Source organism: Sylvia atricapilla, chromosome 2, assembly GCF_009819655.1.
Source record: "Sylvia atricapilla isolate bSylAtr1 chromosome 2, bSylAtr1.pri, whole genome shotgun sequence".
Classification (NCBI taxonomy): Eukaryota; Metazoa; Chordata; class Aves; order Passeriformes; family Sylviidae; genus Sylvia; species Sylvia atricapilla.
Genome location: NC_089141.1, coordinates 40,773,201 through 40,795,580, shown reverse-complemented (window position 1 = coordinate 40,795,580; position 22,380 = coordinate 40,773,201). Strand labels below are relative to the sequence as shown.

Below are 22,380 nucleotides of genomic sequence, written 5' to 3'. Positions count from 1 at the left end.
GGTGGTAGAGGTTTAAATGACTGTGGTGACAATTTAGGTTTCATTAATAGTGTGGAAGCTGTTGGGAAGATTCTGATACATCATAATTGTAGAGGCTAGGTAAGGTTGCTTCCAGGAGCAAAACTGTAAGACTGTTTTAGATCAGTGGTTCCATTTTAAAGCTGCTATGATCCTTGTTGATTGGTTCCAAGCTCTTCCCAAAGCAGATCCATCTGACTTTGATCCATGGATAAGAACATGTGCTGTGGTCAAAAGACGAAGCATGGCTCTGCCACTGAAAGGTCATTTCATTTTACAGTTTCAAAGATTGTAGGCTAGATTCAAAGACCATTACATTAAAACATCTGGAGAAATTTCTGCAGTTCTACAAACAGAATGATCTTCTGATGGGATCCTGTCCATCAACACCAGTATTTTTGATGATTTATGCACAAGAGTGTAGATTATTTTAAGAAAAGGTAAAAGTGTGTCAACTTTGTCAGGCTGAGAGTTGGATTCGTCTTGCCTTTCTTTAGCTGTCCGTTTATGGGGTGTCCAGGGTAAAGTCATCATTAAATGTCCCTCTCTGTTCCACCAGGAGAGATAGACACCTTCAGGAGTGACTGATTCAGCCTCCCCTGTGTGCCAGTTTTAGAATGTGAAGAACTGCAGCTCTGAGGTTATTTACCTCCTGTGTTTAGCAGGAGTCTAGAAAAAAGAGCTGTTAACTTCTAGGTGGTTCCAATTTACCTTTAATTACTAAATTAGCAGAACTATCAAAGGTTGATTCTTGAGGTTAAAATGCTTAGGTCAAACGTCTTTTTTTTTTTTTCCCCACACAGTTTTTTTGTTCCCTTAAATATTTTGAGCTTGTGTCATTTATCCTTGTTAATAAATCCATTCAGTATATGTCATATGATGGCACTGTGAGACAAAGATGTCCTCCTACACTAGGGATCAAAGAGAACTTTCTGATGAATTTTTTTCTTTTTTGGGTGCCAGTGGAGGGGAGGCTGGGAAAAATCCTCCACTGCTATGTGGGCTTGTGTGAATGATCAGCTCTTTTTTATCTGCCTGAACACACAGGTTCACATAGTAATTAAATTCCTACAGTGGAAATTACTATTTAAAGAAAACAATTGAAGGTGTTTTTATTAAATGCCCCATCAGCAATGAAATGCAATGTTTTATTGGTGAGTGAGAAGCAGCTCATGAAGAGGCACATTAACTTTAATGTTTCTGCTTGGGAACCTTAGGGGAAGGATATAGGTTTTATTTTTCTGTTTAGCAGCTCTAAAAATTCTCATTTACATCATTTAACACCCACCTCTCCACTTGCAACCCCCTCCAGTAAATAATTTCAGGTCAGAAGTTTCCTTACAGATGACCCAAATAATCTAACCTAGACACTGAGCAGTGCCATAGTGAATTCACATTGTCCCATTTGGCTCAAAAATAACTTGCCCCAGTGTAAACTTTGCTTTGATGCTAGAAGTAATGAGGTCCCAAAACTAGTGTGAGTCTTCGTTTTCGTTTTTCTTTCATCTAATTCTACTTCATACTGCTGATGGAGACTCACAGGTGTGTAATTTTTCAGCACAGGTTATGAAATACAGAGTTGGGAAATAAAGGAGGCTGCAAGGATCCTCTGGAGGTTAACTGATCCAACCACTATTCAAAGCTTAGATCATAGTGGAAGAACTTCAAGGGAAAGAGAAAAATAATCTCATCCTTCAAGTCTGGGGCTTCTTTATGTAGAAATGCTTCATAGCTACTTTTTCCACATGCAGTAGAAAATGATGGTGTGCCAAGATCATAGCCCAGGGATGTACATATGCAATGTGCATCAAATTGGGTATAATTTAACTGCATCTTTTTTGTAGAAACCACTGATTGCTTCACCCGATAATTATTTAAAATGGATTTATTGATCCCAAGGCATTCTCTCTTTATTAGTTTATTTTTCATTGTCCTTGTGTAATTTGCTGTATATTTTGCTTCAGATGGGTTGAATAATTCTTTGGGTAAAAATCTAGGAAATTATGATTAGAAAAAAAGTTAAGTATTTATTTCTCCAAATGATGTTCAAATAGGGGGGAAATATATCCTGTAATTTAGTTCTATGGAACACCTTGTGAAATTCAAGTGATCTAAATTTTCCTCTGAGCAGGTCTGTTCCTTGGCAACAATTCTGTAGTGAGCTGTACTGTCATATGTCCCTTCCAGAAAGGCACTATTTATAAATCTATCTAAGAATACAGATAACCCACACACTAAAGCATATGCCAGGACATAGCTGTCAGTCCTATCAACTTGCAGTCCTTTGAAGAAGCAGAAAGGCACACTGAGTCACCAGTGTGTGGCCCTGATTTCAGACCTCTGAGCTCTGGAGAGTCTATTTTACATTAAGACATTTCACAAGTAAAAGTCCCTGTGTAAGGCATATGTTGAGATTTAGAGATAGCACTGTTGTAGAAACGGCTAGAAAATACTAGGACAGAAAACACAGTATTTGGCAGATTCTGTTTGAAAGAATCTGGCTGTGTGTCATGGGCTAATAACTAAGACACCCTGCAAGAGGTGACTTTCTCCTTTTCGAAGAACACTGCAAGTACAGATGGGAGAAGGTCCATACTGAAACACAGAGTATCAATCAGTATGTTAGGCCAGAAAGTGAGGGGTGCTTTTGTCTAAGAAATGTTACTGTACAGTTACCAATGTACACTGTTGAAGCTGATACCAAAAGTCCTGATCTATCAGAATGCTTCCCATTGTATTTGCTTTTCTGGCTTGGGCCATCCGTGTGCCTGGAACTGCTTTCACGCAGCCACTGCCGTGTGCCAGCCCTGAGCTCTGCTCAGCTCAGCACAAAGTCTTGAGCAGCTGTCAGTCAGTCACATTATTGAGGCTTGAAAAGCTCCAGGTTGGCTGAATAGGGGATCACTGCTGCCCGTGGTTTCTTTCCCAACTGTGTCACCTACTTCCTAGCCTACCCTTTCTCCTTAATCTGGGTCTGTTTAAGGCAGACTGTTCTGAGAAAATGGATTTTATGTCCTTCTGGATGCAGCTGACTTGTAGAGCAATCTGAGACTTCTCTTTCTAGCATGGGAGTGAGTTTTTCAGTGTGTGAGAACTGTTTAATAAGGTCCTTCTTTCTGTGTGTGCAGTGGGAAGAAAGAACGTGTGCTGAAATGTTATCGTAGTTCATATTAGAACATTGTGAACACCAAACACTTTTACTCTACAAAAAGAATTTCTTTTGGCTCAGGAAATCCCTAAACTAAAAATTACTGGTTGCAGAGAGAGAACTTTGGAAATGAGAATGGTTTTTTGCCCTGTGCTTATCAGAAGAAAGGTTACATGGTTACCTTTAGTGGGAGTTGGAAAGTCTGCTTGTGTGTTTTAGTGTCAACTACTCTTTGATGGAAGACGAAAAGAAAGGTACCCACAGACTCTTCTTCTTACTTTGCCTTTCAATTTATTTCAATAATTCCTTTATTAAATAGACCACAGGAAAATGGTTCAAGCTGTAATGACTCCTGAAAGGAAAATTGAGTATTAACATGGTGCTGTGCAAAAATATTTGCAGTCTTACAAAACTATTTTTAAAAGCATAATTCATGTTTTATTTAGAAGGAAAGAAACTAATAGGCAACAAAATGGAGAATTGTATAAGGGTTATGGCTGTGAAGAATGATTTCTGACTTGAAAAGAAGTGCAAATATTTTTGCACAGTACTGTCTACATAAGAAGCTTAAAGAATGATTTAAAACCCTCTAATTTTCCTTTCAGGAGTCATTACAGCTTGAACCATTTCCCTGTGGTCTAATTAATAAAGGAATTATTTTTTAAAACTTGTAATGCAATGTCTCAGTTTTGACTGAAGGGAAATAAGGTTAATGTATTCTATTGGTTATCAATATGCAAACATATATTGCTCAAAAAGTTTTAGATTTGACACTTTAAAAAACATTTTTGAGTAGACAAGTACTACTTCTCAGACTGTCTTTCCACTTGTATTTTAGTTTTTGCCTTGAAGATTATGTGGAAAAATATGGAAAGAGGAAGAAGAGTACATTTTTCAACAAGGTTTCAAAAACAGAATAAACTCAGGAGCTTTGACCATAAGGAAAATTACTGGATTTTTTTTTAATTGTGGGAGTACTGATTAACAGAAAAAGCTATTAAAAAACAAATTAGCAATGATGAAATTTACTTCAGGCATGCCACTGCATTTGTTTACTGTTATTAAAATATTTTTGCCTCTTTCCCATAAAGTCAGTTGTAGATGGGTTGTGAATTTTCAGTATTGCATTTACTCTCATCTTGGTTGGAATAGGCTTTATTTTGAAGTAAGAGTGCAGTTTTCAGTATGGTACCTAAGAAGGCATTCAGGCTATTGCAAGTAATTGAATTGCACGGCAGATAAAAAAGAAACTAAACTAAACAAAGTAAAAACCCCAGCTCTTCTAGATATAGAAAAGGAAAATCATGCTTTGGCAATGAGGAGCTGTAAAGAAGTAACATACAATTTTTCTAAGATTTAAGACATTAGAAAATTTCAGTAACAGAATGCTCAGTTCAGAAAAAGAACAAGTATTTGTGTGTTGTTTATCCTTTTTCCTGTTTGTTCTTGACTTTTCTCTTGCAGTCCAGTCTGGATTATCAGCTCTCATTGATACTGCTTCTGGCACATTTCCCCGTTAGATGATGACCACTGATCCTCTTCTTTCCTTATGAATCTTCTCTACCCCTATTGAACAAAATAACTATCCTTCCTGTCACTCAGATGTTAGACATTTCTGCTCTTTGTGCCTTATCCAGTAACAAATATCCAAATACTGCTACCTTCTCCATACAAGTTTTGGAATCTTCTTTTGCTTTGCACATAGCCATGTCTTTCCTCTCACATTACACTGATCAATGCAGGCTGCTTTTCTTTTACACCTCTGACTCATCAGCTTTTCTCCACTTCACTACTACCACAGCTCTTGCAAAGACCAGATTTGTTAATCTTTTTTTTTCATTTTCCATTGCATTCAGTTCAAGTTGTCCCTCTTTATCTAAAAGATCTCTCACAGGTCTCTCAGTATTTTTCCTACCAGTTTATATTTCTTTTCCCATTGTGCCTTCCAGTATCATGGAAATGTCTTTAGAAATGCTTTAGAAATGTCTTTGGCTTTTTTTTTTTTTTCAGTATCTTCACTGTTCCTTAACTATAGGTGGAATGGTATTTACTAGTTGGTTTTTTCACAGCTGTCTTCTCTTTGTGGTAGTTTCTAAAGACCCATCTTTCCATTTGTGTGCATAATGCCTCTGAACTTTCAGGTTCAGCTCCATAATTTCCTTTTATCTTTAGCCAATTAATTAAGGAAATATAGAGGAATGGTTGGGACAGATGAAGAGCATGCATTTTTATAAAAATGCTCCATTTAGGACAGGTAATAAATGTATAATTTGTACTATACATATATTAAAAGGAGTAAACAAATAGACAAAAAAAATGCATCCTAGTGTTGTCACCTAATTTTCACTTTCTGTGCTATTATTAATATATAATGGTGACTTCTGAGAAAGCACTGCTAAGGGCTACATGTAAAATATAGTTTGGGAACTATATATTTGTGTAACTGTTGTTGTTTTAAGTTATGTGATTTAGGCAGATTTTCTTTTCTGCATAAGTAATGTGAAAGGTTGATATATCCCAATAAATGCCTTCTTGTTAATAATTTGATCACACATTTTTGTCCTTTGTAAAAAAATGCCTTAAGCTGTTCACACAAGCGTTTTCAACTCAGCGAGGAAAAGCACCAGAACGACATGTCTGCAAATGAAAGTAAAACGTTGAAAAGACACATTTAAGTAAACATATTTCTCTAAAAAGTGCTATAGGACCAATGTAATGGTTATTCTCAGTATAATAAGGCACACTAAGGAATGCTTCATGACAAGGGCGTCAGTGTTTGCAGGCTCTTTTCTTGTAGAGAACTGTGTAATAAAGCAGATGTGGAGATTTATTGTAAGCCATTCTTCATGTGCGTTATCTTTAAGGTTTATTGAAAAAGCCTACATCAACTTTCTTCCACTCAATGATGACTTCAGCTTTTGACACTCTCTATGTAGTTTAACCTGTGTTTGTGAGAATATAGCTACCTTTTTATTGTAGGAGCACATGTTTTTTAAAAAGCTCTTAAGATAGTACAGAAGAACCCTCACATCTGTCACTGAAGCACTGAGTGATAAAAAACTACGTGGCCTTGTAAAAGGAAGCAATGAAAATGAAAGAATGAAAGGAACAAAACAACCAACAATAACTTCAGCTTTCACTGCATATATTGCAAAAGCAAATTTTATTTTCTTAGCACTTTTTTTCTGTCATATTTTCCATTCTCCCTATATGTATGCTCTTACCCATGTGTTTTTAGAAGAAAACAAAGCTAATATTTTTCTTACAGTTTCAGTCTGGCCTTTACATGTGATTGAATGTACCTCAGAAGAGGTCACAGCATACAGTTAATTTGTGATTTTTAATAAATGTGCAGAGTAGCAATGGAAAAAATAGGTTTCATTAGCTCTGTTCCTAAAATTGTGTGCAAAATTACTAATTCACCCCCCATCTCACAAGAATGATACATTGTAAATACGTTCTTTATTATTTATTGAAAGCTGACAACATGCTCACTGCTATGTGAGCAAGACTTCCTGCTCATAGTCTTTTACTGAGGGCAGGTACTGACCTCACCTATATGGAGAAGGGCTGTTTACCCAATTCATGACTTCAGCAGTGCTTTTTTTCACTGGTAATGGACAGTGGAGTTTAAATCTTCCAAACATTGGTGCCTCAGTCTTCAGCATTCTCACCACTACAATATTTCTCTGACAAAGTGAGAAAAACCTTAGACCTTGAAGAGTTTGGAAGAAGAATATAAAGGAGATAAAAGTAACTTAGTCATTCACTCCGCTTAACTATTCTTCCTGCCAGTTTGAGGAAAATTGGGTGTTTCTTTAAAGCCTATGTAAGAAGTGGTGGCAGAAATAACCTCTGTAATGTATTTATTTGTGTAATTAGAAGGCTGATATTGCAGTAACTTTGGATGATCCCATCCTATTCTGTTCATGATTTCTGTTTTGGCTGTCATGGTCTCCGGCAAATGTGTACAGAAGAAAATAGTTTTAGTGAAAAGATAATAATCTTCTTGCTTTTCTTTCTTTTAACTGCATCTGATTTAAAGTAGAGGAATGGAAGAGGCTGTTTTTTTCCACTTTACTCTTTCTTCTTTGGTTTATTCTTTACTTGAAAGGTTTGTTTAATGACATTCCCACTGGTGGCACAAGAGAGGCAGCCTGACGTGGATCTCATGTCTTTTTTCCAGATGAGGATAGGCATCCACTCAGGTTCGGTGCTAGCTGGTGTCGTTGGCGTGAGAATGCCGCGCTATTGTCTCTTTGGGAACAACGTCACCCTTGCCAGCAAGTTCGAGTCAGGAAGCCACCCACGCCGCATCAATGTCAGTCCCACCACTTACCAGTAAGTCCTCCTAACCCTTTCCTTTTCTTTTTATTTCAGCCTCTTCTCAGTTCCATCCTGTAACATCCTCTGTCCTCAACACATGAAATTCAAGAGAACGTGGGTAGGGCATCAGGAAGCTGGAAAGGGGTACGGCTTGGGGATGTCTTTCTTTTGTTTGTAGGTTTGTATCAGAGTGAGCAAAGAGTTCAGGCATTGGAGGCGAGGAGGCGCAACAGAAAACCCAGCCATTCCTGCCTAAAATAATATGTAACAGAAGAAATGGAAGATAATCTCCCGAAGCAACGTAGTTTTGTGCACTATTACAGCTTTTGACTGAGGATTTCAGTTCCACCCGCTAAACACAGTTCATGAAAGAAAGCATACTCCCATTGTTTCAGAAGGAAGTCTAATTTTGCCAGCAAGGCCAAGCTTACAAAGAGATTTAATGCTTTCTTGCAGAAAAAAATTCTTATTTAGCACTGTAAAGACACACTTGATAGAAGCATTCTCATAACATAGGAAAAAAGATTGAAAATGGCAAAGCATTATCCCTAGGGTTTTGAAGAAATTATGCAAATGGAGAGAAGGCTTGATTAAATCTGGTTATGAGGAACAGCTCCTAAATAAAAAAGGTGTTCCTTATTGTTCAAATTTGACAGTTTGACTATTAAAATTTCTACTGCTTAGATTACAGCTGATGCATTCACTTATTTTTGGCAGGATATCTCAATCTTCCAGTGTTCTGTATCTGAAGTAATTTTCTGAAGGTTTTGAGACTGTATGGTAAATCTGTACACAGTTGCTCAAACAATATTGCTTTTCTTTCTTTTTTTTCCTATTCAGAACTGTGAATCTCAATTCTTTTCCCCCATAGCTAACTATATAAATAAAATTTTTACATGGGATTTCTTCATCCAAGTATTGAAGTGTCTGCTGTGCTAAAATATGAATCAGTCAGAAATTAAAGTTAAGAGTAATTAAACTAGTGCATAAAGTGACACTCTTCTGACCAGCCCATTCGCTTGAGATCATATTTTGAGAATGAAGCAAGTGTAACAAGAGGTAGAATAACTGAATAAGCTTTGTATCATAAAGTGAACAGAAATAGAATCGTACAGTTGTCTGGTAACATGCAAAAGAAAGACAATCTATTATTCTCCAAATCTATCCAAATCCAATCTATTATTGTTTACAGAAAACATTTTCATTTAAATAAAAATAAATTCAATAAATATATTGAAAATTTCTGTTTGGAACTTGATATCATTTGAAAAGAAAATTGGTTTGCGACCTTCCATACACAGTATTCTACAGCCTTTGGCTCTTGGTCATCCACTGTGGGATAGGAGGAACCCTCTAAAACCTTGTTTGAATAGTCACTATAATTTTGTTTACCATTTGTAGTCCAGTTACAAAAATTACACAGTAGCAAGGCTTTTGGTGTGTGGTTTGTGGTCTGGCAGAAGGTGACCAAGGCCCTGTGACAGAAAGATGGACTTTCCATGAACAGGATCAGTTTTTATGAAGTGCTGTTCTCCAACCCAAGATAGCCTTCCAGCTATTCTGTAAGTGCAGTCCATACTTCTTCAGAAGAGAGATCTTAGTGCTTCACAAATGTGCTTCAGGGGCGTGATTTCACCTGGGGCTATGGTGTTGCTTGTTCATGTTTGTGTCCCTGAGAGCAGGAACTGGTGAGCTAGACAGCTTTATGGAAATATAACTAGAGAGTATCTGTGGGACCTGTGGTGCACAGAATTCTCTTCAGGCTGGGGCCAGAGTCACTTTCTGTGTGCTGGTGCACAGTGCCGCTTGTGTTGGATTTGGTATGACTGACATGGCACCTCCTCTGTGAGACAGAGATCTGTGGTCATCACAACAACCTGATCTAGCTGAAGATGTTTCTGTTCATTGCATGTGAGTTGGACTACAAGGGCTTTAAAGGTCCCCTCCATCCCCATTGATTCTATGGTTCTGTGACTGTATTTTCTTTTCATCACAGTGCTGATAAAAAGACTGTTCTGAAAGTTAGTTTGAGGATGGAGCTTGTTAGAAATCTGTGGGTTCGTGCTGCCCTTTTTCTGACTCTTGGTACATCGTAGCACAGAGAAGATGGCTTCTCTTTACCTGTGTCTCATCATTCCTGGCTGCCACTGGGTGTATTGTCCCATGGCAGGTCAAATGTGAGCCACCTTGGAGAGCATTCTTACAAAGTCTTAGGTACCAAAACCTGAGTAGATCTTCTCATCCTACATATCTTTCAGGTTGTATCAAAAATGGGTCTACAGTTCTTTTCCACTTCCCTTTATTCCTAGAAATCCAGTATAAATAGGAACATTTTTTTCAAGAAGGCTGAACTTTCACCTTATGTTCTTCATGTCTGTACCTACCTTGTAGAAAGTTACCAGTGTAGACTGTTGCTTCAAAAAGGGAAGAAGGTAGAAAAGTGACTGATTATGTAGTAATGCTATAACATAAAATTGCAAAACAATACACAACAAAATACAGAATTACTGGTATTTTTTATCTGCATTATTGTACTCAGTAAAAAATCTGCTGTCAACATGCTGAACAAATTCAGTGCTTGATTCAGAGAATTTGCAGTGGAGGCAACAGGCTAGACACATGGTTTGAGGTAAAGGAAGTAGAAATTGCAAGAAAATAGATGTTTGAATGAGATGCAGTTATTCAAGATGAGTGGCTAAAAGTAGTGATGATCAGGTTAGAAACAGTTTTCCATTACAGGCTTGGGAAATTATGTGAAAAGATAAAATGAACGTGCATGGGGCAAATTGAAAAGCTGATTTCAAGCCATACTTTCTGGCAGAGTTGAAAGCTTGAAAACAAACATGGAAGAAGTCAAGAAATGACACTGTTGATACAGTGGCCAGAAGAGGCTGCAATTACAAAATACTCAAAGGGGCAGAATTATTCAGAGTTTCCGAAAGTGATCTGTGAGATTTAACATAATATCCTGGTGATGTCCAAATCAAAAAGTAGTGATCTGATGCATCCATATATGACTTTTCTTAAATACAATTTATATGAGTATATATTTATTGTGTATAAGTAAAGTGATTCGTCACAAACTGAAATGTATTTGTATTTGACTTTACATTCTATTAAATACTTCCATTTGATCATACTGTTCATTTTGTTAATACTGCTGTTAATATTTCTATTTTTAAGAATCAGTGTTTCCAAAGTAGGTAATTTTGCAGTCAGTATGGAAACAACAGGATTTTCAATTATATGAAACTGCTGGCATTCATCATCAGGTGTTTGTGCCTACTATGGCCCCTGATGGAAGTTGTGATACAAGTTTTTTAAAGCATGCAGGTGCTGGTTACCAGCTTTCATTTTACAGTAAGGATGATGCATCATAAAGTGTCATCAGCATTCAAATAATAGTCACACTTCAGAATACCTATTATTGGTTACAGACACTTCTCTTCAAGGCTGTAATCTGCCTTAGTAAGAATGAGAGTCTAACATGATAAAGTACAAGGTGTGGTGCTTGTTGCTTAGCAGCAGGAGTGAGCCTGGGGCAGCCTTGCTCTGGTTACACCTGCCTGGGCAGAGCTCTACTGTGTGTGAAACAACACCTTTTACAAAGGTGGGCTTTGTGTTTTTTTGAATCTGAAACATCACTTCTGTTTGAAATATCCTGTTCTCTTGACTCAGACAAATCTTTGGACACAAGGATCACAGAGTCCCATTTGCTTTGCATCACTGAACATTGTGAAATTGAATCACTGGAATTGCACTGGTTAAACTTCAAGTGAAAAATGTGGAAACTGGAGAGGAAGTTGAGCATCCCAGACTGGTCCCTGTTCAACAGGAAAGAATAGGGAGAAATATTTATTTAATTCATCTACATTATCCTGAATTGAATAGAATTACCCTATTTTTCATAGTCAGGAAGGAAGCACAGTAAGATTTATGAGACTCTTCAGCACAGGAGAGAAATTTAATTTTTTTTTTGTGTTTTTTTTTTTTTTTCAGCCTTTAATAATGATTTTTATGAGGTATTAATATGATATACTCATGTTTGTCTTGTTTTCCTAGTAGTGTTGTAATGTCATGATTTGGGATTTCTAAGCGGTTCTCAAAAGTAGGTAAATGTAGTTTTTCCTGTTTGTCAAGTAACTCCTATTTAAGAATGAATTATTTTTTCCCTCTTCTTTCTACCTCTAGTCTTTTGCAGCATGTGTTTCTCCTGTGGAGAATGTGCTTCTGGCACTCAGTGCTGGGTACAGATACTTTCCATTATCACATGCTGGGCAATGCGTCTGAGACCTGAGTTTAGGCAAAGATGAACAGCCTGTATCCCACATCTTTATGTTGATTTAGGAGAGAGGGCAACCCAGGTGTATCTCCTTATTGAGCTGGGTGAGGTCATTGTGTGTTCATCTGCATAAATTGCTTCACAGCCTTTAAAATTGATTGAAACCAATGTATGGTTTTTATAGTTCTTTCACAGAAAGTTGTATGAAAGAAGCTGTAGGCAATTAAGAAGTGTTTCTATACTTCTCTCTTTAGTGGGATTTTAAATTAAAATTAGGCTTTTCCTTAAACTCCTTATTGATATTTATTTTTATCAAATTCTTTTTCCTATAGGTTATATATATTTATATGTATTATTTCTCCTAAATCTTATAGCTATCTGTGCATCTATATTTTTCCACCTTATATGGTCAAACCAATGGGCTTTCTCTTCAAGAGTCTTTTCAGATTATTTCAGATTTTTTTTCTCAGTATCCTTTAAAAAAGCTGAGGTTTTTTATGTTGGTCAATTCACCATGTGTGTTTTCAAGAGGTGGACAGACAATTTAGTTTTGGGCAGATTGGGAATACAAGTTATTCGAGGGCACAGAAAATTATTGCTAGTCTAATTTTAGAAGCACGGTCAAAATGCACTGTTTTTTATTGGGTTTCTGCTCCCACTGTCACTGCTTCTGTGAGGCTGCACCCCCATAGTCACTGTGTTTTGTGACTGTGGTCCTTGAGCCTCTGGTGTCTGTCTGTGCTTGTGCTTTGTGACCCTGTTTTTTTTTTTTCAAGGTTCACTTTTATTCAAGGTTCACTCTGCACAGAATGGCTGTGCCCCATCACTGTCCAGTAGTTAATACTGTATGTCACCACACAGTTTCACACATCTAATCTAAAGCTAAAACATGTTTAGGCAAAAGTTGGCTACACAACTGTTAAAACTACAAAAAGCTCAAGCCTGGAAAAATCCAGGCAGGTCCTGAGGCCAGCACTGTTACATCAGTGTAAAGCTTGAGGCCTTTTAGTAGCAAACCTGTGCACTGATCATCTGATGTCCAAAACAGAGAGCAGAAATCCAGTATTCTTTTGCTTAGGTGGGTGAGAAAGAAAACTATTAAAGGTCAGAGACTGACACTCACCATGCTGAGCTGCATGTGATATGCAATATATTCCATTAAAAATCATGACTGGCCCTTTCATAACCTTAGCAGCTGACCTGGACGTAGAAGAAACACCAATACACTAACTTCCATAGTTTAAAAAGTAATAAATGCACTGTGAAATTCATTAGATAGAGATGTAGTCTGCATTTTCTTTCCCAGTCTTTTTATGTTTATAGGATACACAGAAACTGAAAGAGAAATTCAAACCTGCTAAAGTTTAGAACCAAGTGTACTCTAATTTAGCAGTACAATAGCAAATTCATATGTTTATACAGAGTATTTTAAGAGCAGTCTTCCAAAATGTCTAATGAGTGTGGTAATAATTTATTATCTGTATTCCTATGGAAACAAATGAGCTGGTTTATGTTATCAAGAAGATGCCCAGTTGGCAAAGCAAGCAGCACTTATTGCCACAGAGGAAGGGAGCAACAGTCCAACACAAGACAGTCTTCTCATAGGCTGTTTGGAAAGCCATTAAAATTAGATTTTCCTGATTACACCAGTTAATGGGGTGATGTAAACAAGGTTAACTGAAGGTTTTACAATACTTTTAGGGTTAGGGCAAAAAGAATCTTTTTCTTTTGTTGGTATCTCTCCCTGTAAAAGATAACATTTATGGAAGATTGACCTGGCCAATGTGCTTGGTGCATACTATGTTTAGGAATGAACTGCATAGTCTCCTTTGCTGTAGAGCATTATATTTCTCTTAGAACTTTTGTTCATTTTTGGTCTATACAGACCAATTTTCTTAAAGGTAAAGTTCACATTGAAGTTAGTTCTGAGCGGGTGCTTTTGTGCTCCCAGTGCTAGCAATCACTGAAAAGTATAAAAGTCTGACATCTCTGAGAGATGGAGGGAAAAACTGGGCGTGGAGGGAGGTAAGAATTGTCATGGGAAACATGCACTCAGTATAGAGGGCTTTGCAACAAATAATTCTGCAATAGAAAGTCTCTGTTAGTTCAAATGGGAGAGATGAGCAATCACCATTTCTTAATTCAGATTAGAGAGCTGGCCCTGTGAACCATTTGAAGTTTAATAAGTGCAAGTGCCAGATTCTGCCTGTGGGACACAGCAGCCCTGGATGTACAGACAGCCTGGGGAATGAGGTGCTGCACAAAGGGACCTGGGGATCCTGGTCTGTGACCAGTTGAACATGAGCCAGCAGTGCCCTGGCAGCCAGGAGGGCCAACCCTGTCCTGGGGGGCATCAGGCACAGCATGGCCAGCTGGGCAAGGGAGGGGATTGTCCTGCTCTGCTCTGAGCTGGGGCAGCCTCACCTCCAGTGCTGGGGACACTCCAGTTCTGAGTGCCACAATATAAGAAAGTCATTGAGCTGGAGAGAGTGTCCAAAGGAGGGTGAAGGGTCTGGAGAGGAAGCTGTATGAGAAGTGATTGAGGCCACTTAGTTTTTTCCACCTGGAGAACAGGAGGCTGAGGGGACATCTCATTGCAGTCTGCAGCTTCCTTGCGAGGGGAAGCAGAGGGGCAGGCACTGATTTCTTCAGTCCTGTGACCTGTGACAGGAGTCAAGAAAAAGGCATGAAGCTGAGTTGGGAGAGATTTAGGTCGGATATCAGGAAAGGTTCTTCACCTAGACTGTGTTTGGGCATTGGAACAGGCTCCCCAGGGAAGTCGTCCCAGCACCAGCCTGGCAGAGTTCAAGAAGTGTTTGAGCAGTGTGCTCAGGCACATGGTGTGACTCTTGGGGATGGTCCTGTGCAGGGCCAGGAGTTGGACTTGATATTCATGATGGATCCCTTCCAACTCAGCATATTCAGTGATTCCATGGTTTCCTGAATATAGAAACTCTGATGAAGATGTGACTGTTCCGTGCCAAGATCATTTGAAATATAATTACTGTATCATTTCATCTATGTGAAGAAAGAGCTACAGCTTTTGAAAGCATCTTCAAGGTTCCCACTAAGTATGATCCCAACTTTGATTCACACACAGATCTCCTGAATTTTTTTCTTAAGTGAAGGAACTGAAAAGAAAAAAAGGAATAGGATAATTCTCAGATGCTATCTCTTTTTGTCTGAGAGCAAGAGAATTCCCATCAAGGAAGGGACAGAACAAGAATTTTAAAAGCTCTGGATGATTTCAAGTTAGGAGGAGAAGGTGTCAAGGTTAATCAACTGCAAATCAGTGTTTAAGAAATTCTTCCTCCCCTGAAACATCAACGAAGAAGATAAGCTGAGGGCGGACCTAATTCCAGGCAATTTATAGGAATGCCTGAGTACCCTGAGCCTCACAATTTGAGCTCTGAATTGTAAATTGTGTATCCAACTGCTTGAGTGAAACCCAGAATTTTGAACCTGTGAAAAACCTACTATAAAAATATCCTTTGCAATAGTGCCCTGAAGGGAAATTCACAGAAGTGATTCAGAAAATACAGCTAAGATAAATGCTTTGGGATATTTTCAGACTAGTTGTTATATGAATATTCCTGAACTGCGGAGGTTGTGTAACTTCAGTTTAAACTCTCTGAATATGGGACAATCTGGGAACATTTTTTATACAGTTTAAGCTGCAACAGAATTTCCTGAAGGTGAAGGATAAGATTGTGCTTTCAGGGTAGGTTGTTCTTTCAGGCTTTCACAACTGGCAGTCTGAATTGGTCACAAAGGAGTGCTCTGAGAATGATCCATGAGGTGAGGCAACCAACCACAACTGGGTGCCACCCCCCCGGAAATGTTGGAGGGCAGAAGGTTTGACACTGGATCTTCTCCTGAACCAGAGAGAAAGTGCAAAAAATGGATTGCATGGGATAGAGTGGCTTGGTCAGGACCTGGTGCCAGCCAAGATCAGCCCACCACAGCATGGCATGTCCCTAAGCATGTGCACTATTCATTCACCTGCTTGGCCACAAGGATCTTTTGAGGTTCTTTGTACCCATAAGAAGAAACTCAATAAACTTAGAAATGGCCATGGCTATCAACTGCTATTGATTTCTTTTTAACATCACATGTGGCCTAAAGGTAGGAGGGGAAATTTTGCAGAAAAATTTCTTCACTGATAGGCACTGAGAATTTGCACATAACTTGTTTCTTTAGTATATACACAAAGATGTAAGAAATTAAGAGGCAATTTCTGAATTATGATCTCATTCTCAGATTGGGAAGCCAAGAGTCAGGACTTGGCTTTTAAATTTAATTTTCTTTATTTAAAATTTAAAAATTACTTTTATTTTTTTAAAATATTTTAATAAAATATTATTTTTATTTAAAAATTATTTAATTTTCTTTGTTTAAAGAATTTGAAGAACCTGTTCTTTAGGAGAAAGCTAACAAGAGGTCATTTTCATCATGATGAAAATCTTTTTAGTAGTGTTATCCTATAAGCCAGATTTTTTTCCCCCTTAGAAGTGCAAGGTAGGTTAGATAGAATGTAATCAGAAGTAACTTCCATTAACACTTGGTAACAAAGGTTTCCTGCCATGCTTGCTTGAGAGCTGAAATGTTATCTCAATGAAAATCAGCTGGACAATTTCTGAGGGTTAGAGGCTGATTCAAGCAGTGCATCTAATACAGGGATGTGGAGTCTATTACAAGCCACAGCAGTGGAGGAGTCTTCAAAAGACTAATTGTCTATCAGTCCTCGAGCATTTAATTGTAACCGAGTTACAACTCACAAAGCAAGTGAAAATAAGATGAGTAATTAATATATTGCACTTTTTTGTTCTATGAGGATGTAGTATAAAATATCAACTTATCTTAGTGCCAGCCCTGACCCGAATCAAAGAATATAAATATATTTACAGTTTTGATTTGTGTGTCGTTAATTAGATCGTGTTAGACTCTGGTGAGGAAACCACTGATCTTAGGAAGGCCAGATGCTCCATAGTGAATAGTGAGTGTAGGGAAGAGTGGCAACAGTGAAAGTTTACCAATTTAGCTCAGAAAGTTTTAAGATTTCAGCTGCTACATGCAGGAATCTAACTTGGGAAGCTATGAAGAGTTATTTCAGTATATTAAGCCTGTAGTTTGGACTTACAAAATATTTGCTACAAACATTGCAAAGATGAAAAGAGAGAAGCTTCTCTGTAGGGGCCTCCACAAACATTCATGCAAATTAGAAAAAATTGCAGTATTTTGATCATAAAATTGACAATCCAGTCCTTCAAACTTCACATTAAATAAAGTTCTCCACAAAAGTTCAAAGGCAAAAACTTTGCTGTGTTTATAACCAAGTGATTATTTAAAAGCTGGCAAAAAAAAGCCTTTATATTTCAGTAAGCTCACACAAACTGTCTCATGCAACACTCATGAAAAATACTCAGTAAAGGAAGTGCCATTGCATATACTGGCAATGGGATTCATTCATTCATTCATTTGCTTTCCAGAAATCAGCTTTACAGACGTTAAATAATCTATGTATTATGAAATTCCACAAAATTATAAAGTTCTTCCCAATTATATTTTTGAGCTTCAAACTGATTGAAAGAAAGAATAAATATCGTTGGTGGGCAAAGGGGAAAAATGCTTTTGTATATCCAACTGTGCTCAGAATTTGCTCATTGTCTCAAAACTGCTCTTTTCAATGCTGTAAGGGATTGAACACCACTAACTTAATTTACTTTATTAACTGGAAACAAAAGGAAAATATATAGAGTTACTTCTTTTATTTTACAAGTCCGGCTAGTTCTGGGGAAGATACTTGATAAAGATGCCCTAAGTTTTCAGATCTAACCAGACAGAGTTTTCTCCACCATGGCTAAGATGGCAAATGATAGAAGGCAGCATAGTCAGGTCTGTGTTGTACCAGCTGGGCAGGCTTGCCAGGAATGGCTTTGTGGATCCAGGGAACCTGGATCCCTTTTTGACCCAACCAAATAGCCTAGATTAAACCCATGCATATTGATGATGAGTAGTGTCAGATTTGATTCGGCTGTTGAAGTTGGATTTGCTGTTTGAACCCAGTTTATAAAAAACAGTACTACAGAGTGTAAGAAAGGCACAAACTAACATCCCTGCTTTTATCTATGAGAGCTCCTCGGCACTGCCACCTTCATACCTGCCTTCCGGCAGGAAAACTGGTGGTAGAATTAACACTCTGAAATGTTAATTTCTGCCCAATAAAGTGTTTTAATTAAGCCAAATGATATGTTCTGGGCAACTATCATTATTAATTTGGTTCTCTTTCTGGTACATTACTTTCTGAATGCAGAGAATGTTTTTTTGAGCCATCCCTTCAGCTGATATCAGTCAACACAGCTCCTGGAAGTCAATGTTGATAAGTTCATATATATCAGCTGAAGATACTGACTTAGAATTTCTTTATATGTTATGTGATAGTGTAAACTCATTTTTTACTTAGTTGCACATAGGGTCCACCTCTTCCAAAGAGGCATTTCTGGAATGTGTTTTACAGTGTTTTATATCCCTCTGTTTTGTTTTTCTCCAGGCTCTTGAAAAAGGAAGAAAATTTTGTTTTTATCCCTCGTTCCCGTGAAGAGCTTCCAGAAAACTTTCCAAAGGAAATTCCTGGGATCTGTTACTTCCTCGAGGTCAGAAGTGGTCAGAAGCCGGCAAAACCTTCCATCACATCTGCCAGAGTGAGAAAGGTGTCTTACAACATCGGCACCATGTTCCTCCGGGAGACCAGCCTATGAGGCCTGCTGCAGATCAAAGACTCGTCACTAAAGCACAAGCCCAGAACTGGGTCATGGCCAGGGAGTTGGAGGTTCTTTGTGTTTCTCTGCCTGCTTCTGAACAGGCAGTAGAAAGCTCCATGTAATGTCAGGCAATAATAATTTTAAAAGGTGGGTAACTGCTGTCAGCAAACAAAGTGGAGATAGGGAAAAAAAAATATTTAAAATGTACTTCCACTTCCAGAGGAATTTCTTTCGTAAACTTCAGTCTGGCCCCTCTATGGCAAACAAAACAACAAAACCCCAACTCTCAAATTAGAGGTTGGTCTTGTTTTGTGCAGAAAGGATGATGGTTCTCTGTAGATTTGCACCAGCTAAGCAGAATTGAGAGTCAGTTCTGATTATGCATTCCTATATTTAATGTGTTCCTCAGTAAGGTAATGATGTTTTTTAACTTTATGAACAAGCATTTCATACATATACTGTAGAGCTATTGTAACCTTCCTGGCAGGAGGAATTATGACTCAGTACAAATATTGTAGGAATTTTACCTATTTTTATACATATTTCACTTTCTGGATAATTACATTCCACATACTGTAAGCTGAGTGAGCTTAGATAGCTTTTCAGAAGAAGTTACTGTATATTTCATACATTCTACCTATCAAACCTTATTGTTATAAAAGTGGTAAGAAGGCGTTTCTTGACTTTTTTGGGCAACAAAAAAATCAATATTTACATAATAAAACCCCCACTTTGGTAAATCACTTTATCTGGTTTTTATGCTAAAGCTTTAGATGAGCACTGTCTTCTTATGTAAAATAATGTTCAGTATTTGTCCTACAGTGTTGTATGTCCAGTCCTGCCAGGACAATGTAAACAAAGTGCAGAAGATCAATGCATGGACAAACAGAAAATTTCTCTTCAATGGGACTTGCTTTCCCTCTAAATTATCAGCCAAACTGATTTTTGGTATAAGCCCTGAATTTCTCTAAAAATTTGGTCTTGTGCAAACTTACTCTGAGGAATTCCAGCAGACATTGGAAGCTCTCTAGATGCTGGTTTTCCATATTTAATAGGACTTCTGCTCCTAGTCCAGATTGATTGTTGAAAATCCATTCTGTCAATAATTGTTCATTTGGAAACTCCCTCTGTTGTTGGATTGGCTGAAGGTCCCCTGCTTTATCTAGTTAAGATCAAAACAACACCAAAAATGGAAAGGCAGTACTTTTTCAGGTATAATGCAAATGGCAGCTCAAGATTTTTCTTAGTCCAAGACACTTAAGAAAAAAAAGTCCAATTCTTTGCTGTTGAAAATACATATATTATAATTGTAATATTGTCTTCAGCTAATCCAGTTCAAGCAAGATGAGTATCTGGCACATTTTCAGGCATTGTTTATTTCTCAGGTTTTATTTTTCAAAGGTGATGGTGGTCAGTTTTCCTGCGTGGGTGTGCTGCCTTTGGATCACACCGGGGTTGATGATGTTCTGAGCTTGCAGGTTGTTAGTTAAAATCAGTGCTGTGATTCCAAAGTGGCTTAGCTGTACATGGGCCTTTAATCACTTTAATCACTTTAATCAAAGATAAGACTCAGCAGCAACTAGGAGGCATGAGAAACTCTGCATTTCTCTAATCCAGAACAGAAATGAGTTTGCTTATGGATTTAGTAGTCATAACATGAGGCACCTCTTGAAAATACGTAAATAACTTTCACCACGTTTCAAGATTATCCAGCTGGATCTTTCTGTGAAGGGAATGACAGTTCTCTGTTTCTCCCCTTTGACCAGTAGCCCCTGTGAGTCAGCATGACACTGCTAGCCTGTACTAAATATGTTTCAGGCTTTCTTGCCAGGAAGCCTTCCTGGATGAGAAAGGACTGTCTTGAACTTTTACAGACTTCAGCATAGAACATCTAAACTTATTATTTAAATTTTATTATAAACCAGGAGTGGGTTTTTCCTGAGGAGGGTAGATGCATGGGAAGTAGCCCAGAAACCTCTTTTCATGAAAATTCCCTCACTTTCTAGTGGGATACTGACGTTAAAAATTTCTTACATAAAGAGCATATATGGAGTTCTGTGGCCTATCTGAAAAATGACTTACAGAAACTGTTCAAGCTTGAGGTTGTAGAATTTCCATCCAAACTACAGATCTGAGAATTTCCTGCACAGGATAAGAAGTTTTAGCATATAGTCATTAGTTTGGAAATACACAGGATGTAGCATGCATTTTTTACCCTGGGAACACCAGTGAGATGTCTAAGAATCATAAATGGATCAAAGTTCATGTTTCACCACTGAAAAAGGAATGCCACTTCCCAGCTAATAAATCCATAGTTCTGATGTCATTACTTTGTTCCCTAGAGTGAGATTTTTTCAAATAGCCTTTAGTAGATACAGATTTCAGTCTGACTTCCCTGGCACATCTTCATTGTTCTGTAGGTGCTGATGTCAGAGTCCCCAATCTATCTGGCTAAGCTTTTTTTCTCTTCTCATCACCCACAGTCTATGAGAAGAGTACAAATGTAGAGGTTTAGACCAGAAGCTTGTAGTTCAATAACTTGTTTCTTACAGCTGCCAATAAGAAATGGCCAGGTTAATTCTTCACCTGATCAGTGCAATCGTTTTCATAGCAAATGATGGATAAATGCTAGCTTTACTAGCAAATTGGAGAAGCAATCAAAACTAGTTTGTATCACCATCCTAATCCTCTCAGAGGCTTTTTGTTAGATGAGGAAATTTAAAATCAGAGAGATCTGTGTGAGAACTGAAAATTGGTATCAGTATCACCATGAATACATTGACCAAGTTTGCAAATAAATCATATAGCTCCCCGAATTAGAGTACACTGACTGTATAAAAATACAGTCTTTGTTTTTCATAAGCTTATGTAAAGGTAACATTTCTAGAACTGCAGTACAGATGCAGTTGTGTTATTTGTGTTATGATGAGGGAGGGATGTTAATGAAAAAAAGTTCATTAGAAAAAGGCTCTCTGGGGACATTTTTCTATGTCTGTGTGAAGAAAGTGTAAAACAAATTCTCAGCACTTTCTGAATTAGTATTTGCATCTGCTGCCTTTCATATTAAGCTGCAAGCTTATTTTGTTGGACACTTTTACAAAGTTAAATGAAACTTATTATCAAGATTGATGTTGTCATGTCAATTAAGTGGTAGTCAGACTCAACGTCTCTTCAACACTTACTTTTTGTGATGGGGAAAAGGTTCTCATTTTCCTGGTATTGTCTTCATAAATAGAAAGGTTCTCAGAATTTTGTACCTTGAGATGATGAGGTGGAGAGGGTAGAGGTGCTGAAATGGTTACAGAAATCATATACTCTAACTGGAATTTTCTTTCAGTTTTTTACTTCCTGTAAAACAGATGATCTTTGGTTCCTCTGGGTAAGAGTCTATATTCCTGTGTTTCTTCATGTAGCTGCAAGTAGCCACACCTGCTGTCTTGAGTGTCTGTGCAGAACAAATTGGAGATCTGTTTTGTATTGCATGTACAAGGCAAAGAGAAGGTGATGTGAAGACCTCTCTAGCTGTGTTCATCAATCTCTTTGTGGCTGGTTTCTTGTACAAAAACCAGTAGGCCAAAGTAAAGACAGTCCACAGTAATTTCCCCAGAATACAGATATTGTGTTAGATTTTTCCATCTGCTTGAAGCTTCCCATCACTCAGGCTTTTCTGTGATGCAGTTCATAGAGATCATGAACTCAGAGCAAAAAGGAAAGAATGATGAAGTGGTAGGGTGGTGGATAAATGTTGATCTGCATCCCTCCGGTAAAATTTGCGCTCAAAGACAAAAACCTCTGCATGGGAGAATTACTACTGAGCCAGGACTATCAAAGTGTGGTTTTCTTGC

The 22,380-nt window shown here is 37.9% G+C and overlaps 1 protein-coding gene across 1 annotated transcript in view; it reads left to right on the top strand.

Moving 5' to 3' along the window:
• Positions 1-19,275, top strand: part of GUCY1A2 (guanylate cyclase 1 soluble subunit alpha 2) — a 136,167-nt gene extending 116,892 nt beyond the window's left edge. The window contains exons 7-8 of the mRNA XM_066313002.1: positions 7,353-7,507; positions 18,325-19,275. Coding sequence (XP_066169099.1) covers positions 7,353-7,507; positions 18,325-18,532 — 363 coding nt within the window. The 3' untranslated portion in view covers positions 18,533-19,275. The remainder of the gene's footprint in view (positions 1-7,352; positions 7,508-18,324) is intronic.
• The last annotated feature ends 3,105 nt before the right edge of the window (positions 19,276-22,380 follow it).